At 29.1% G+C, this 20,692-nt stretch overlaps 1 protein-coding gene across 1 annotated transcript; it reads left to right on the forward strand.

Annotated features, from left to right (window-relative positions):
- Positions 1-1,609: 1,609 nt before the first annotated feature.
- LOC126888453 (uncharacterized) lies at positions 1,610-19,368 on the forward strand. Its single transcript, XM_050656766.1, has 2 exons — positions 1,610-1,777; positions 16,478-19,368. The coding sequence occupies exons 1-2, from the start codon at positions 1,748-1,750 to the stop codon at positions 16,796-16,798; spliced, it is 351 nt and encodes a 116-aa protein (XP_050512723.1). The 5' UTR covers positions 1,610-1,747; the 3' UTR covers positions 16,799-19,368.
- Positions 19,369-20,692: the final 1,324 nt, after the last annotated feature.

The raw sequence follows: 20,692 nt of genomic DNA on the forward strand, positions 1-20,692 counted from the left end.
GGTCCTGTCACCTCTGCTGTACACAATATACACCGCTGACGTACCTAGAACACCAGGTACCCTAATGAGCATCTACGCCGACGATACAGCCATAGCGGCCAAACACAGAAACGTAGACATCGCAGTGACCAACCTGCAAACAGCGTTAGAAGACATCGAGGACTGCTGTATAAAATGGAAGATAGCCATCAACTCTGAAAAGACGCAAGCGGTACTATATAAGAAAGGAAGACAACAGCCAGAAGAACAGCTGACGGTGCTGAACAACCCCATCGAGTGGAAAAATGAAGCTAAATACCTGGGTGTCATCATGGACAAAGGATTAACCTTCCAAAAACACGTAGAAGCCACAGTCCAGAAGGCCAACATGGCGAGAGCAACATTAAGAGGACTCACAGGAAGTGAAAGTAAATTAAGACTAAAAACGAGGCTAAGACTAATAAATAGCATAATATTACCGGTATTAACATACGCATCTCTCGCATGGGGACAAGTATGCAACACCCACAAAAAGAAGATATAAGCGGTCCACAACAGCAGCCTAAGAGAAGCAGCCAGAGTCCCAAGATATGTAGCAGAAAGATTCCTGTTCAGAGAACTTCAACAGGTGAGAGTCACCGAAATGATGACAGATAAGGCAAGAGTCAAATTCGCGGAGCTGGAGTACCACCCAAGTCACATACTGCGAGAGATACTGCTAGGGTATGACGCTTTCCACCGATGGAAGCACAAACGGCCTAAACAGCAAATAGTGGATTAAAGTGAATAATAAAGCAAACAATGAGTAACAAAGTAAAGGAAAAAGTAAAAGTAGTAGATAGTTCGTAGCTCGAAACACCAAGTGCCGAAGAAACACGCGTAGGTCCAACATCACGACCAGGTAAAGTCAGCCAGTAAGAAAATAGAGGAAAAGGCGCAAGCCAACAAAAAAATACAGAAAACAAAAAAGGCGTAAGCCACCAAAAAACACAAAAAACATAAAATTCTTGAGTTCCAGGCCATTGGACCGAGCTCAATGGGGCTTGGTACAATGATTTGGGGCCCAAGCAAGCAAATTTAGTTCCGCGGATAAGTAATTAGAAGATAAATGCATAGAGCGCTTCACGCTGGCCTAGTTTTTGTCCTCGATTAGGACACCACATGGAATCTTATTACCCAGGATTCAATTGTGAAGAGCATTTGGCTGATAGTTGTGCCCCCATCGCGCATCAGCGTGCTATGGGAGGAAAAGGGATGGCCTAGGGCATGGAGCGAGGTGGGGTGATCCCTGTTTTTACTCGGGTCAAAGCATCTCGCCCCAATGAATTGTTACACCCGAATGTACTTTTTCGATAGGGTGTGACATCTCCCACAGGTCGGGTTGAATCAAACTGCTTGTTTGCTTATAATATTATAGTTGATTGAAAATTGAAGTATAAAAAATCTCAACGTGGGTGTTTAACCACGTTAAGATTTTTTTAAATAAAAACAATGAACAAGCAAAAATAAGTTGTTTAACTAATTTTTGCTTGTTCATTGTTTTTATTTACAACCCAAATACTCATAATTTTTTAATTAAATTAATCAAAACCAATAAATCCAAATAGGAAATAATAGCACCGCATAAAAATACTTTGGTGACGTTTATATCTTTATTAAAATTAATCTGTTTATTATCTATATTGGTCTAGCTATAAAAGAAGACCAAAAACTGAACGACCATTAGATGGTCTTAAAGATTAATCATTTAATAAATTCATAAAAGAAGATGCAGGTGTTCAGTTTTATCTCAATTCTGGTAAGCCATACATTAAATTATTTTCATTAATTTTGTTTCATATGTTTACATAACCATCATTATCTGTGACCACTGACCGCCCATGGAGGGCCATGGTCGCCCCTTGAGGTTTCTAGGCTCTAAGTCTAAAGTTTTACATGTTCTGGATCCAAGCCATACGTATAACTCCTCAAAACTTTCAACGTTTAAAATTGTTACTTCCTAGTTTGCTTTTTTTTGAGATCATTTCAATATCACGTATATTTTGCTTTCTTGACTATAGTGGATCATGTTTTTCTTTCAGTTGCTTGTTTTTCCCATTCTTGTTCTTTTCAATACTGGTTATAATATCATATATCCATTCTTTCTTGGTCTTGTACCCACCTCTTGGTCTGTTCCCGTGTGTTCTCCATATATTTTAACATTTCTTTGGTTTTCGTATCACATTGTGGGGCCTTGTTATTGTTCATCATTTTATTACGTCTTTTATTTCTGCTTCTGTTGGTGCATATTGGTCCGCTTTTAATCTTAGCTCTTCTATTTCGTAATGTTCATTTGGTTTATTCAATAGTTCTTTTTTGTCCTTGCATAATTTTTTTCTTGGATGGGATATCCTTATAGAATAGATTTATATCACTATTTTGTTCATGTCCTTGTTTTTTTCTAATTGCCGCCTTCTTGCAAAATATTCTTTGGTTTCTTCCGTACTTTTGGTACTTTGGTTCAGCATTTTAAGCATAACTTGGTTTTTTGTTCCATTAGCCTCCGACAGTCTTTGTCATACAATCTTTTTTGGTTAGGTTCTTTACTTTCCTCCACTAGTTCTTTTGCTGCTATTATAACTGCTTTCTTTAAAATTATCCACTTATCTTCGATATTTCTGATCTGATTTGTATTTACTTTATCATATTGTTTAATTATATTTTCTATTTTCGTTTCATATCTTGCTCTTTTTCCATTATAGGCTATTGATTATGTATTTTAGAAAGGAACTACAACGTTAACGGGGCCTTATTGTTTCATATAGTCAATAAACTTCTCAGTATGAAAAAACCGCGGAGTGCTACCATTTAAAGCTGTGCGTTTTTGAGAAAGGGGTGAATTAGTCCCTAGGCACAGGGCCATTAGGGTAAATATAATTTTGCCACTCACAACAATTTTGGGCCATTTTCCTTGTTGCTTCGCAAGCATTGTTCTGTAACTTTTTTTACGCAGCTTTTAGGGGAGTGCATATAGATCTTCACTTCGGAGAAAATCAAACAAGATAGAACTTTTTGTAATTTCATTAAGAAATGTTTAATAAACAACATATCAAAAAGTTCTACTCGAGAAGTGGGTGCTTCATTTTTTATTAAACAAATGAACTACAAAATTATATGTTTTTTTTAAATAACTGCGAATATAAATTTTAGAAAAAAACTGACTTGACCATTGAAAAATTCAGAAAATTGTACAAAAAAACCTTATATAAAGAATTTTCTAAAATTAAATCTGTATCTTCTATAATTTTTTATTTATACCGCTAAAGTCACCCTTCTCACAAACATTGGCGCACTGTAAACTAGCGTACGGCGAAGTGAACGGTTGAGTTATTTTAATGTAATTCTTTAACTAATGGATCAAATGAAGAGTACAGGAGAAAAAACAGGGAATGTCACATTTTATACATATTGAGATAAACAGCAATAAAAGTTTATTGCTTATGATATCTAAAAACTACTTAGGAGATTCTTAGCAGAATTCTAGCCATTATTAGTCTATAATCTTAATATAACATTAATCAATATTAACTTATTAATTTAATAATGCACCAAAAAACTGATAATATTCTTTATTTTTATCCAGTGGCGTGCGGACAATCCTGGTCCTGCGCCTGGATACAAACTCTTAAAAAATTTATATAGACTGATCTTTATGGTTATTGTTATGATTCGATAGTCTAGTCGATAGTACTCAGTTTTTGCTACCACATGGCGAGAAAAGCCAAAATTCATGAAGAAGTGATATTCCTTGTTTTTCTCCTGTACCCTTCAAATGAAATTTTACAAATTGAACATGAAAGAAGAATAATTACGCTATTTTATGGTTATAATAAGAAGAAATAAAATTTATGGGCATAAGTACGGTGGGCGCGGAAAGTGAGCCTTACATGAATTTTGTTTAAAAATGATTTAAACATTTGTAACTAATACAATTTTTCTTATAAAACCCTTAATTTTACACAACTTACCTTTCAAGCATCTTACTAAATGATGTTTCATTAAAAAAAAATTTCAAAAATTTAATTCAAATGATATGACGTCTCAAAAAATGTAATTTTGAAATTTTCGTAGTTTTATAGAATTATCACCAGTTTAAGACGGTATTACTCAAGTTCAAACAGATCTATTACAGTTTTATAAGTGCTTTTTTAAAGATTAGGATGTAATCTTTAAATGTAATAAATTATTTTACTACAGAAATGAAACAGACTATTTCTTTTTGATAAAATTAAGCAAGGTAACAAAAATGTAATACAAAAACCGAAAATTACCAGCTAAAAAGATGTTTATACAAAGCGATCAAAACTTTTTTCTGTAAAACTTACCTAAAATACATTAAATAATAAGCTTCAACAATAATAAATGTTTAGCAAAAAAAATTTTTTTTAGCTCTTATACAGTATGTCTGCGTAACTTGGAACCTATTGATAACTTTTTTATTATCAGTTTTACGAAAAAAAAAGTTATTTTTTATAAAATACTCTGCATCGTACATAATCTAAGATGTAATTATCAAATATCAAATTTAATTAATTTTATACGAGGTATGTCAAAAAATATGAATTTCACTCAAGAGTAAAGTACCGTTACATTTCACAATATCGAAAATTGTTATTAAGAAAACTTGTTTGGAATTAAAAAATTTGGTTTAGTGTTCAATTAAATCCTTCTAAATAAAATATTGTGAATAATACAGGCACTTAACTCTTAAGAAAAATTCATATTTTTTACATACCTCGTATAAAATTACAAAAGTTTGATATATGATGATTGTATCTTAGATTTTAGACCAGGGAGAGCATTTTATGAAGAATAACTTTTTTTCGTAAAAGTGATAATAAAATAGTTATCATAATTGTAATAAAATTATGATGAGTATCCGTATTTTAAGAAAAAATTGAATTTTTTTTTTTTCGATTAGAATGATGTAATTGTACATTTAAACATAGTTTTTAATTTCAAACAACTTTTCATAATAGCATTTTTTGATATTCTGGAATATAAAGGTACTTTACTCTTTAACGAAATTCATATTTTTGACATAACTCGTATAAAATTGATAAAATTTGATATTTGATAATTTAGTTTTAGATTTTTGACTTTCCAGAGCATTTTATAAAGAATAACTTTTTTTCGTAAAATTTATAATAAAAAAGTTTTCCATGTGATTCCTAGCTACGCGGACATACTGTATAAGAGCTTCTGTATAAGAATTTTCAAATTGCAATGCCATATTCGAATTCAGCATAATCAAAAACAAAATCGGAACATATTTGATCAAAGTAAAATGATGAATTTAACTATATTTTTAAAATTATTTATTCAAAATAATTGTTATTGTTAAAACAATTAATAAACAGTTAGCGGCAAAATCTGCGAGTAGAACGTTTTACTTTAACATGTATACAGGGTGTAACAAAAATACAGGTCATAAATTAAACCACATATTCTGGAACCAAAAATAGTTCGAATGAACCTAACTTACCTTAGTACAAATAATATGCACACAAAAGAAGTTACAGCCCTTTGAAGTTACAAAATGAAAATCGATTTTTTTGAATATATCGAAAACTATTAGAGGTTTTTTGTTGAAAATGGACATGTAGCATTCTTATGGAAAGAAAATCTTAAAGAAAAATTATAGTGACATTTGTGCACCCCATAAAAATTTTATGGGGGATTTGTTCCCTTAAACCCCCCAAAATTTTGTGTCTGTTCCAAATAAATTATTATTGTGGTGCCATTAGTTAAATTCAATATTTTTAAAACTTTTTGCCTCTTTTATTTTTTCGATAAGGCAGTTCTTCTCGAGTTGCGGCTTCTTTTTTAATATGTTTACATAAAAATTGTATGTGGGTTTTTGTTCTTTTAAACCCCCCAAATGTTTGTATACGGTCCAATTAAACTATTACTGCGGTACCATTAGTTAAACACAGTGTTTTTAAAATTTTTTGCCTCTGTATTTTTTTGACAAAGCATCTTTTATCGAGATGTGGCTTCTTTTTTAATATGGTTCAAAATATACTTAAAAAGGTAAATCATAAATAAATTTTCATGTTATTACCAAGTCTCCATAACCGTACTTTACCATATACAGGGTGAGTTTTTAGTGCGGGATCGGTCGATAACTCCATTATGGTATAAAACATCGAGAAAAGTTATTTAAAAAAAATGTAGGCAATGATATTCTCCACGCTTGGAAAATATGTCCATTTCTACAGGGTGATCGGTAACTGCGTGGTATATCAAACATACAATTTTTTAAATGGGACACCCTATATATTTTTTCATATTTATATTCCCCTCATAATTCTTGTTCATATAATATATGGTTTTGCATTACTATACAGAGTATTTAACAAGTTATGACCATTTTTATATCGAAATCACTATGAGATTAACACCCTGTATGTAAAGAAGTAATTCGTAGACAATAATTTGTTTTATGTAATAAGATAAACAATATACTGTAGTTTTTAAATTGAGTCCAATTCACATCATTGACGAATATTTGCATACAGGGTGAACTACAAAACCAAATTACGATTTTCTCTATTTTTTTAAATGGATCACCCTATATTTTATTTCTCAACATTATTGTATTTAATATACTCTTTCATTTTTATATAGCATTACCTATATCTAAACTGATTACTTTCCGAGATATTTTTAGTTTTCTTCAAATTTCGGGAATACATTCAATTTTTCTAGTAGAAATAAGTTAGTATTGAGTGATAATTAAACAAAATTATTTTTATTAGATAAATAACTAACACAAAATATAAACCATAGCAATATGCAGTGAATATACCAATAAATGTGATATTAAGAAATTATCATATTTCCCTAATATACAAGAATCGTAAAATTCCTACAAAAAAAACTTTGTATTGTATATAATAATATAACAAGATTATTTTTATTTAATAAATAACTTACATGAAACATAAATCAAAACAATATACAACTGACGTAACAGTTTTTAGATTGGTATATCAACAGCATTCTAAGCCAAGCATTTTTTAGTAGAACATTCATTTTTATAAGCACTTTTAAACTACAAAACAAAATTGCGATTTTCTCAATTTTTTTTAATAGATCACCCTATATTTTTTTTTGAAATATTGTATTTATGATACTCTTTCATTTTTGTATAGCTTTCCTATACCTAAACTTATTAGTTTCTGAGATATTTTTAGTTTTCTTCATTTGTCGGGAATACATTCAATTCTTATAAATATAAATAACTTAACAAATAAGTATTATGTAATAATATAACAAATATTTTGATTCAATAAATAACTAACAAAAAAATAATAAACCATAACAAAATTAAATGAATGTACCAATTAATGTGATGTTAAGGATATAAGTCTAAAGTAAATTTTGAATATGACCACTTTCAACGTCTATGCAATTTTGTAACCGATATTCAAATGACCGAGCCACATTTCTAACATTTTTGTAAGTCAATAATATTAAAAGCTTCTTTTATTCTATTTTTCATATCATCAAGCGCTGTTGGATGCTTCTGGTATACAAGGTTTTTTTATATAACCCCACTTAAAAAAATCAATTTTGGAAGAATTGGAGCACCGTCGTATAATAACCTCAACCGTCAAAAAATGTGGACCAATCACATAATCTCTAACAATATCACCTTAAACATTTATAGATCACCTAGTTTGAATGTTAACAAAGCAGGGATTTCTTGATGCATATTAATGAAATTTAATATGAAAATTATATTATTAATAACTGCGGGTCACAATCTGCAATTAGGAATGTGTTACTAAAAACTTCTTGGCTTAGAATGCTGTTGATATAATAATCTAAAGACTATTAAATTAGTTGTATATTGTTTTGATTTATGTTTTGTGTGAGTTGTTTATTAAATAACAATAATCTTGTAATTTTATTATACACAAGATACCTATATTCTTTTTGTAGGAATTGTATGATTCTTGTATATTAGGGAAATATGATAATTCCTTAATATCACATTTATTGATACATTCATTGCATATTGCTATGGTTTATATTTTGTGCTAGTTATTTATTGAATAAAAATAATTTTGTTTAATTATCATTCAATACCAACTCATTTATACCAGAAAAATTGAATGTATTCCCGAAAGTTGAAGAAAACTAAAAATATCTCCGAAAGTAATAAGTTTAGATATAGGGAATGCTATATAAAAATGAAAGAGTATAATAAATACAATATTTTTGGAAAATAAAATATAGGGTGATCTATTAAAAAAAATAGAGAAAATCGTAATTTGGTTTTGTAGTTCACCCTGTATACAAACATTCGTCGATGATTTCAATTGGACTTAATTTAAAAACTACAGTATATTGTTTATCTTACTACATAAAACAAATTATTGTCTATGAATTACTTCTTTAAATACAGGGTGTTAATCTCATAGGGATTTCAAAATAAAAATGGTCATAACTTGGTAAATACTCTGTATAGTAATGCAAAACCCTATATTATATGAACAAGAATTATGAGGGAAATATAAATATGAAAAAATATATAGGGTGTCCCATTTAAAAAATTATATGTTTGATATACCACGCTGTTATTGATGACCCTGTAGAAATGGACATATTTTCCAAGCGTGGAGAATATCATTGCCTACATTTTTTCTAAATAACTTTTTTTGATATTCTATACCGTAATGGAATTATCGACCGATCCCCCACTAAAAACTCACCCTGTATATATATACAAATATGTGGTGGATTTGACAAATATTCAAATATCTCGATAAAAACTGACTTTTGAAAAAAGTACTAAGAAACAAAAAAGTTTTTAAAAACTTGTGTTTAAGTAATGGCTCTACAATAATAATTAAATTGGAACGTACACAAAAGTTTGGGGGGGTTTAAAAGAACCAAACCCCCATAAAATTTTTATGGGGGGTCCAAATTTCATCAGAATTTTTTCTTAAAATACTACTGCCATAAGAATACGACATGTCCTTTTTTAATAAAAAATATCTAATAGTTTTCGATATATTGGAAAAAATCGATTTTCATTTTGTAAATTCAAAGGGCTGTAACTTTTTTTTCGTGCACATTTGTACTAAGGTAAGTTAGGTTCAATCGAACTATTTTTGGTTCCAAAATATGCGATTAAATTTATGACCTATATTTTTGTTACACCCTGTATAAACTAACAAAAAAAGTTTTAGAAAAATATAAGCTTGATTGAATTTTTCCGCAACAATGCATATTTTCATTCTAATTGCACTCCCCTATTTAGGTATATGCAATGTTACATTTAGTAGGAAGAAAAGTCAATTACCTTTAAAATGGTCTATCGTAGAAGTCTGTATGACTATTTTTAAGTAAGATATGGTTTTTCAAAATTTTATACTTTTAATGATTTTTGATATATGTTACGATTATTTTTAAATTTCTCATTATAACTTTTTTATTGTATATTTAGGTATATAATACATTGTGAAATAAAAACGAAAGACTATTTTCTTTACTTTAAAATGGTGTATTGTAAAAAATTCTAGGTCTATTTTTAGATTTGCTTTTTCAAAGTTGGAACCATAATATGGAAAACTTTTTATTATTAATTTTATGAAAAAAATTATTCTTTATATAATGCTCTGCATAGTCTAAAAGCTAAGATGTAATCATCAGATATAAAATTGTATCAATATTGTACGAGGTATGTTAAAAAATATGAATTTCGCTGAAGAGTAAAGTACCTTTATATTTCACAATATCAGAAAGTGTTATTAAGAAAAGATATTTCGAATTAAAAATTATGTTACAATATGCAATTATATTCTTCTAATTAAAAAAAGTAAAAAATTTTGAAATTTTTCTCAAATTACGGACACCCTTGGATATCCTACGGATATTTTGATTAAAAATAGTCCCAGAGGTGATTGCAATACACCATTTTAAAGTAAAGAAAATAAGCTTTTTTATTCCAGAATGTATATACCTAAATGTACAAGAAAAAAAGTCATAATGAGAAATTTAAAAAATAATTATAAAAAATATCAAAAATCATTAAAAGTATAAAATCTTGAAAAAGCATAGCTTGTTTAAAAATAGTCGTACGACCTTATAGAGTTGACCATTTTAAAGGTAATTGACTTTTCTTTCTACTAAATGTACCATTGCATATACCTAGAAATGCGTAGAAAAAAGTTACAGAACAATGTTTGCGAAATATTGGGAAAAATGGCTCAAAAATTCTGTGAGCGGCAAACGTTGAAAAATCCTATTTCGGAAACTACAAATCATAGAGATTTCTACCAAACGTCATTTTAAAGAGAAAAGATAGAAATTATTTTTCGCTGAAGCAATGCCTATACTTATGTCCCCGTGGGAAAAAAATTATGGGGCAAAAAAATTTGCTTTCTTTCGTGTTTTTTTCTTGCTTTTCTTTTGAATGCATTTTTGTAAAAAAAAATACTTTTGACATTAAAATATAATATTTCGATAGTAAATTTATCCTGGAACAGTTTTCATGTAGAAGTGTTTGTACCAAAAGTGAATGGAACTCACCTTATTTCACCCTGTGCCTAGGGACTAATTCACCCCTTTCTCAAAAACGCACCCATTTAAATGGTAGCACTCCGCGGTTTTTGCAAATGTAGAGGTCTGTTGACCATGTGAGATAATAAAATCTTGTAAACGTTGTAGTTCCTTTAAGCTCTCTAATTTTGAACATAATCAATAGCCTATTATTAGAGGCCAATATAATATAATATAAGATATTATCTGAAACAAATTAATTTGATATTTTTTTCAACTTGTGTGTGCTAGGAACTTAAATTGTTTAAAATGCGATTTCCTACAATTGCTTTTTAACAGTTTGTTTCGTGCAGTCTTGATAACTCCAAAATTATTATTTTATTTTAATAACTTTATTTGTATTATCAGATTTTACTTAGAATTATAGACCGATCAAATAAAAGTACAATGCATGTAAATCAAAATGTACTTCCGTACAGGTTGGAATAAATTTGTTATCAAAGTTTAGGTCAAAAAAAAGATATTTTCAAGAAAGTATATGATTCAAATGAGGGGAACATTGTTTAATTAATTAAAAATGGGTTATTTTTGCTCACAATTTGCTTTTTTAAGTGATGCGGTAATTCATGTTCATATTGGTTTTTACAATTTTTTTCTGCAAAGCTGAAGAAACAATCTTTTATATAAGACTTACTAAATTAAATTTCACCTTTGATTTATTTAAATAATTGTAAAGCAAAATTGAAAAACAAGTTTCCAAAAAAAATATTATTTGCATTATAAATAAACATCTTGTTTTACATAAAACGTTGCGCCATCATATCAGTATAAATTTAAAAAACAAATGGTTGATAAATACCAAGTAGTTTATGAGATATTTAATTTGTTTATAAAAAATTACCACTTTTTCAATTGCAAAAACGCGGTTGTTGCCGACAGAGTATACAAGTTTTTAAGATCTCATTTGTTTTGCTTTTATGTATGTTTTCGACAAATGTATTGAGAAATCAAAATTTCAATTAAACACTCCCCAAAAATGACGTTTGACAATTGGTGTAATTTGTTTAAAAATTTTTTTTAATAACATCGCCGGGATTAAAATTTTTTAAATTACTTTTCGATATTGGTGTTTATGTTGGATTTTTACACATTAACAAAAGAAAAAATATTTTCTAGAACAATTTTTTACTGAGATAGTTTTTCCAAGTTTAAAAATTCATACTTTGTTTATTTATCAATATTAACATTTAAAAGTGCGTAAGTACATCTATTAACCCTACTACTTAACAATGCCTTTTATTAACATAATAAAAATCCTAGAATATTTAAAAAAATAATGATTTTCTTAGCACCTTAAATGAAAACTCTTTGTTTGAAAATTGGCGGAGGAGTAGTTTACGATATATCCGTTAATAATGGGCCAATTTCAATGTTTTTTTTTTAATTTGGGGTTGCATATAAAAATAATAACATCTGCATGACCCTTTTTGCATTAAATATTCATAAATTTGTTATAAACAATATTTTTGTTTTTATTTTTTTCTCTAATATTGTGATAAATAAAAATTGACAACAAAGATAACCACAAAAAAGTATTAAAACAAATTTTTATTTTAAAAATCTAACAAAATAGAAAAATTTTATAAAAGAAACATAAAAACTTTTTTCTTTGTTCAAATCGTTATCAAAATCTCACAAAGTTAATGTGAATACAAAACAAAATATATAAAAAAATGGAGGACAACCTCTATTATAAATCTATTATGTATATAAGTGAATAGAAATTGTCTTAAAAATGTGTGTAAAAATTGTGTATAAAAATGTATATAAGTGAAGAAAAAAGTCTTACAGTACAAAGTCTCTGTACAAATTTTTAATGCTAATTCAGTATTATAATGTTAATTTTTTTATAAAAAATTGTTTGTGGAAATTTTTATTTAACACACGTAGAAATAAAAGAAATTTGAAAAAAAATTGTTTATAACAAATTGACGAATATTTATTGTAAAATGTGTCATTTAGACGTTATTATTTTTATATGCTACCCTAAACTAAACAAAAAACATTGAAATTGGTCCATTATTAACGAAGATATTGCAAAGTAGGTAGGTACTACTGCACCACTCTTCATGAAAAAGTTTTCATTTAAGGTCGCTACGAAAATCATTATTTTTTAAAATACTCTAAAATTTTAACACTATGTATAAATGACATTGTTGAGTAGTGGTAGGGGAACCCAAGCGGGGATTTTTGCAGTTACTCGAGCGCGTCAGATTAGCATATGAGGAGAAACCTGGTACGGTTATGAGGAGCGTTAGGAGTTAGCGTATGAGGAAAATTAAATTAAAAAATGGAAAGTCCCCACTTAAATAGAAAATATTTCTTAACTTTTTTTGGTTTTATGATCTACTTTTCACAACCCAATAGGTCCCCATAACGCTCGAGTGAATGCACATTTAGCATACTTTGCTCCCCTACTATACAGGGTGTTAGTATATAAGTATGAAACATTTTAAGGGCTAATTTTACATGAAAAAATAATGCCGGTTTGCTCTATAAAGATATGTCAGCAATTGCTTCGTTTCCGAGATACGGGGTGTTGAAATTTTTATTTCAAACTGCCAATTTATTTATTGCTCTAAGACCAGTTGAGCTATGAAAATGAAATTTGGTGAGTTTTAGAAGGTAGTTATTTCGCATTATTTGGCATACAATTAAGAATTTTGTATTCATCATTGGCGCGCCTACGGGTAATGGTCTGAATTTTTTTAAAGAAAAAAATAGTACGCCACTGAGATATTTTGAATTAAAAATTATTTTTAAATTCCACATCTAATTCGTGATAAAATTTTTTTTTGCCTTTTTTTCATATGGTGCACCGTTTTTATGCAGAAAAATAAAACATCTTGACGCATATTTTTCATTTTTTTAATACATTATCAAGAAATATCCAATATAATAATACGAAACTTGAACAATAACAGAAAATATTACAAATAAGATTTTAACTAGGTGCAGGGCTACAACAAATGTTAAAAATGACCTCCTTTAGATGTTACAGAAGAATTTTATATTCATCATTGGCGGGCGTACGGGTTATGGTCTGAATTTTTTAAGAGAAAAATAGTACTCCACTGAGATATGTCAAATTAAAAATGATTTTTGAATTGCTGGTTTAATTTACGACAAAAAATCGTTCTTGCCTTTTTTTCATATGCCGCGTCGTTTTTTTGCAAAAAAATAAAACATCTTAACTTTTACAAAATATTTGAACTAAGTTTCTATGCGTATGGAAGCTACCTCAAATACTTTGTAAGCGTTAAGATGTTTTATTTTTTTCTATAAAAACGGCGCCTTGTATGAAAAAAAGATAAGAAAGATTTTTTGTCGTAAATTGAACGAGGAATTCAAAAATGAGGTTTAGTTTGACATATCTCAGTGGCGTACTATTTTTGTCTTAAAAAAATTCAGACCATTACCCGTACGCGCGCCAATGATGAATATAAAATTATTCTGTAACCTATAAAAAAGGTCATTTTTAACATTTGTTGCAGCTCTGCACCTAACTAAAATCTTATTAGTATATTTTCTGTTATTCTTCCAGTTTAGTATTATCATTGTTTATATAGGGAGATAGTTGGTCAGCCCAATATGAAAGTTTGTTTGATTCAAATTGAGACAGTCACCAGATGTTTCCACAATTTCTGTCAAGGTTGCAACGTCAAAATGCATAGACACCAAGTTGGGTACAATCCTATTCATAACACCCCAACTCGCATAAATATTGAGAAAAATAAATATATATGGAAGAATATATTTAGAAATTGAATTAATGATGTCATGCTACTATACATTAATATATATTAGCATGACATTATTAATTCAATTTTTAAATATATTCTTCCATATATACAGTTGGAAAAATGAAAGAATATCCATGAACTAACATATAAAACACGCTGTATTTTCCTGTCACCGTCTCACAAAGAAAATTGTCCAGTGCAAGTACATGTAACAATAATTATTACATATACTTGCGCTGGACAATTTTTTGTGTGACACGATGACAGGAAAATACAGCGTGTTTTATATGTCCGTTCATGGGTATTCTTTCATTTTTCCTACTGTATTTATTTTTCTTAATATGCATGCGAGTTGGGGTGTTACGAATAGGATCGTATCCAACTTGGTGTCTATGCATTTTGACGTTGCGACCCTGACAGAAATTGTGGGGACATCTGGTGACTGTCTCAATTTGAATCAAACAAATTTTCCTATTGGGCTGACCAACTATCCCTATATAAACAATGGTATTATTTATTGGATATTTCTTAATAATATATTAAAAAAATGAAAAATACGCGTCAAGATGTTTCATTTTTCTGCATAGAAACGGTGCACCATATGAAAAAAAGGCAAGAAAGATTTTTTATCACAAATTAGACGTGAAATTTAAAAATAATTTTTAATTCAAGATATCTCAGTGGCGTACTATTTTTTCTTTAAAAAAAATTCAGACCATTACCCGTAGGCGCGCCAATGATAAATACAAAATTCTTAATTGTATGTCAAAAAATGCGAAATAACTACCTTCTAAAACTCACCAAATTTCATTTTCATAGCTCAACTGGTCTTAAAGCAATAAATAAATTGGCAGTTTGAAATAAAAATTTCAACACCCCGTATCTCGGAAATGCAGCATTTGCTGACATATTATGTTTATAGAGCAAACCGGCATTATTTTTCCATGTCGAATTAGCCCTTAAAATTTTTTATACTTATTTACTGACACCCTGTATAGTAGATAATTACAATAAAAAATTTTTAAAGTTGAAAAAGCTATCTCGGCAAAAAATAGATCTAGAATTTTTTTTCTTTTGTAAGTATGTCAAAAACTACCAGGAACACGAATATCGAAAAATAATTTCAAAATTTTATGTCATGGCGATGTTATTAAAAAGAAGTTTTAAACAAACTATACCAATTTTCAAACACCATTTTGGAGGGGTGTTTAACTAAAATTTTGATTTGTCAATACATCTGTAGAAAATATACATAAAAGCAACAAAAATGAGACCTTAAAAACTTGTATATTTCATCGGCAACAACTGCGTTTTTGCAATTGAAAAATGGCAATTTTTATTAACAAATTAATTAAATAAACAATTGTTTTGGACCTAAACTACTTAATATTTATTACCCAAGTTTTTTTCGGTTTTATACCGAAAAAAAGAATAAACCGAATAAGAATAAACACAAGAATAAACACTATAAAACAAAATGTTTTATAGTGTTTATTTATCATGCAAGTAATATTTTTTTGGAAATTTGTTTTTCAATTTTGATTTAAAATTATTTAAATAAATTAAGGGTCAAATTTAATTTAGTTAAGTCTTATATAAAAGATTGTTTCTTCAGCTTTGCAGAAAAAAAATGTAAAGACCTTAATAAATCACAAATTACCGCAGCAGTTAAAAAAGTAAATTTTAGTCAAAAATTACCCATTTTTAATTATTTAAACAATGAATCCCCTCATATGAATCATACACCTTCTTGAAAATATCTTTTGTTTGGACCTAAACTTTGATAAAAATATTATTCCAACCTGTACGGAATTACATTTTGATTTTATTTTATTTTATTGGGCTATTAGTCATTCTATCGATTTCTTGAGTTATTCTTAAAAAAATATGTTCCAAACTCTAGAAGGAATGGCATGCATCCTAGGGCAACAGGTATCGTTCGCACCATGTCACTTTTGTTTCTTGAGATGTCCTCTAACTATTCTTCAATTTTCATAAAAATCGATGAAAGCTCGACGAATTCGGAGGTAAAACCATTCAGTGTCTGTACTGTTACTATGTAGTTTGAATGATATTTATAACCTACATAGTTTAGTTTCTGTATTAAATTTTATCTTGTATTAACATGTATCTGCTTTTAGTTGCTGTTTGGCATGTGGAGTGGTTTTCCTCAACCCAACAGCGTAAGTGCAACCCCACTACCAGTAGACTGGAATACTCTTCAAGTAGCTGGTTGTGTAGGTTGTTTTCTACCAGCCTCTACTTATGCCAAATTCAAACCCACACCCACTACACCCAGAGCGTTAGTAAGTGCAACCCCTCCACCAATAGACTGGAATACTTTTCAAGTAACTGGTTGTGTAGGTTGTTTTCTACCAGCATCTACTTATGCCACATTCAAACCAATCTCCACTACAACCAAAGTCTACTATTTTTCAGATAAGATAGGATGGTATGTATAGGTGATTCTGATGCCTGAGGAAGAGTGCTCAACTAGTAGGACACAGTACAGGGTGTTTGGTAGCGAATGGGTCATAGCTTAACCTTAGATTCATGAGGTTAAAATAGGTCGATATGAGCTAACTTACCTACTTTAGTACTAAAATTTATAATAATCGAAACATAGGGTGTCAAAGTTAAAAAAACCTCCGTTTATCAAATTTCGTGTCGTTATCCCATGACTGTCGGAAAATATTCAAGAATAAATAAAATAAATCTTAACTTTGACACACTATATTTCGGTTATTATTAATAAAGCTCGGATTTATAGGCAACAAAAATTGAAGAAAAAGGCGCCTATATAGGCAAATATTTTTATTAAAAAAGGCAGGAATATTAACATTTAGGCAAAATATAGGCAATAAAGGAATATAACTTATTATTTATAACCACTTAAAATTTTATCATTAATAGAAACAACTAAATGTTTTTCAATAATTTCGGTCTTAAAAATATGTCTTCGATCACTTAAAATTAATTTGTACATCGAAAACGAACGTTCGATATCGACAGATGTAATTGGAGCATATTTCAGAGCGGATAATAAATCTGGCATAATTTGAAATTCCTCGGAAAATGTGCCATTCAAAACTTTAGCAACATTAGATAAAAACGCAAAACTTTCATTCTTGTCGAAAACATATTTCATTTTTTTAAAAATTAATTGACCGTTACTTCCAGATGCCGATTTAATTTTCGTCTTTAAATTATCTATTAATTTTACTGACTCACATAAATTTATCTCTTGTTTTTCTAATAAGGTAATTGTGGTAACTATTAATTTATAATTTTCATTGATATAGCGAGTTCCTGTTTCAATTTGGGATTTTTTAATATTTTTTTTGCTTCTCGAATGGCTTCGGAAATATCATCATCAAATTCTGACAACTAATTCTATTTCATTGCAGTGTTCAAAGTAAAAAAAACTGCTTCAAGCCAGGTTCCCCACCTTGTAATTACTGGTTTAGGTGGCAAAGGGACACCGGGAAGTCTTTCTTTATATATTTGCACCCTCAAAGGAGCCTTTATAAAAACTTTTTTCATAAAATTTATAAAATTATTTACCAACGGAAACAGATTTCTTATTTCTTCAGCAATTCTATTTACCCCGTGGGCTACACAAGTGCAATGAATTAAATTAGGATAAAAAATCATTAAATTAACAGCAGCTTTTAACATATATGCCGAAGCATCTGAAAGCATTAAAACTATTTTATTCACTGGTATAGGGTTGGGTAAAAAGAGGTTTGTTAAACTATCTTGTATAAATCGACTTATTGTTAAATTGTTTGTTTTTCCAATTCTTTAACGGCAACTAAATAAGGTTTTCTCGCAAAGTTTTCGTTGAAAATTCCAATCACTAAATTAGCTATATACCTGCCGCATACATCTGTCGTTTCATCCACGATAATATACAAAAAATTGCCCTCTAACTCCCGCTTAATTTTTGAAATACATTCCACATAACATTTTTCCACAGTATGTTTTCTCAATGTACTCTCGTCCGGTAAGGATTTATTAAGATACTTTTCGAAAAAGCATTTAAAACTAGGGTTATTAACTTTACATAGAGGAATGTTGGATGCAGTCATTATCTGGCATAAATCAAATTTAAATGCGTCTTCCTCCTTTTTTTTGAACTGCTTAAACTATCCCGCAGAGATATTTGGTCTAACTTAGAGGAATTTAATTTTTCCAAATTACGTTTATGAAGTGGGGTTCCACAATGCTGGTCAATAAAGTACTTTTTTCTACTTGAAATCTGAGAATTTAAAAATAATAATTAGAATTCTAAAACCGCTTTAGAATTTGGTTATGTTGTGAGACGAGAAAAAATAAAACTTACCGATTTGCCGCATGGTTTACAAAATGCTCCTTCTAGAGAAAGTTCCGAATAAGGTGCGATCCATAGCCTTAATTCAGATGTCATCTTTTCACACAAATGTCTAAAACGTTTTAAAACGTGTTCTTTGCTTTTCGGTATACGCAACAAAACTAAACTAGGATATAGCAATGTGTGACTAAACTCTGATACAGTAACCGACTGTACAACTGATAATAAAATAATAAAGCTTAGGGATTTCCAAATAGTTAACCCTCAAGTCTCGATCAGGTACATTTTTCTAGAAATCTGTTATATAAACAAACCATTGATATTTTATTATTGACCCAAAATTTTATTATATAATGGTTCAGTAATAGAATAATATCATGGGTAGTACCATGAAATTTTAAAAAAGGCACAAATAGGCGGAATTTACGAAAAAAGGCAAAAAGTGCAAAAAACAATTGTAATAGGCAAAATAGGCAAAAAAAGGCATTTTGCCTATAATCCGAGCTATAATTATCAATTTTCGTACTAAAGAAAGTTAGCTTAAATCGACCTATTTTAACTTCAGGAATGTAAGGTTAACTTATGACCCATTCGTTACCAAACACCATGTATAATACTATTATTTGATTTGTATTTTCCCATGAATTATCTATTATTTTAATTATAGCACGGGATTATCATAAATGTTGTATCTAAAAATACTTGAGTTTTATTTTCCAAAAACAAAACTTATTCTACTCTGTGGTTCCACAGTAGAAGAATTGTCATTTGAGTGCTAGCTCATTTAAAATGTTATTTAATTCCCTATTCAGTAATATAAATATTAACATGATTAATTATACAGGGTGTCCAAAAAAATTCTTTTAAATTAAATTAATTGAAACAAAAAGAAGAATGTATGTAATTTATTTAATTCAAATACATTCTACTGCTGTCAGAAAACAGAAATAAATGTTTATTGAATTAATAAACATTACTTTTCACTTAAATTCAATGTTCAATCTGCCACCCATCTGCCTCTTTTCAGATGGGTGGCAGATTTTCTTGGAATCCTTCACACACAATGCTCTTTATTAATATACTTTATACTTATTCATACTTATTCATTCAGAAACGGAAATACTTTAGCGGTGAATAGAGGTCACCTAGCCGGTTCTAGGAATACTATATTTTTTGCCCTGCCGACTTTTATAACCGAGTTACAGGTTGTTTTATCGATTTTGCCCATTTTTTCCTAAGCCATAATTTTAGAACCACCCTGTATATTTTTTTGATATTTGGTACACATATGTCTCATTCAAAACACAAACGACCGACACACTAACCATAAGAAAAATCCAGGTCCGGATTAACAAAAAATTATAAAGTAATTATGACCTTAAAAAAACACCCTGTATATTAAAATTTTCAAAATCTGTTTGCATATTTGAAAAGAGCACAAAAAAGTAAGTTGAATGGTTCGCCTCAATTTTTCGGCCAGACAATTTTATGACTTTAATTTTGAAATAATATTGATTTTTTAAGAATTCTGACATTAAAAAGCAGGTATTATTAGCTTTTAGTTATAAACTATTAAAGTTAATGAATAAATACACATTTTAATAATAATCAATACTTATTTACCTCATTGGAACGACCTAATTACTAATGACAAGTAAAATACATGGCCGGATTAACGAAAAATTATAAAGTAATTGGAACCTTGAAACAACACCCTGTATATTGAAATTTTGAAAATGTGTCTACGCCTTTTTAAAAGAGCATAAAAACTGTAATTAAAGGTTCATTTTAATTTTTTCGCCGTTGATTTAATTATATCAATTTTAAAATTATATTCAAATTTTAAAGAACTCCGAGATTAAAAACCAGGTATGTATTATTAACTTTTAATATTTTAATGTTAATGTTAATGAATCAATACTAATTTTAAAAATACTTAATACTTATTTACTACCCTGGCTTCATGGATTCTCTGGATTTGTAGCTGTATGTACATCATTAAAAATTAGGATTGCGAGAATTG

This window comes from Diabrotica virgifera, chromosome 7, assembly GCF_917563875.1.
Source record: "Diabrotica virgifera virgifera chromosome 7, PGI_DIABVI_V3a".
Lineage (NCBI taxonomy): Eukaryota > Metazoa > Arthropoda > Insecta > Coleoptera > Chrysomelidae > Diabrotica > Diabrotica virgifera.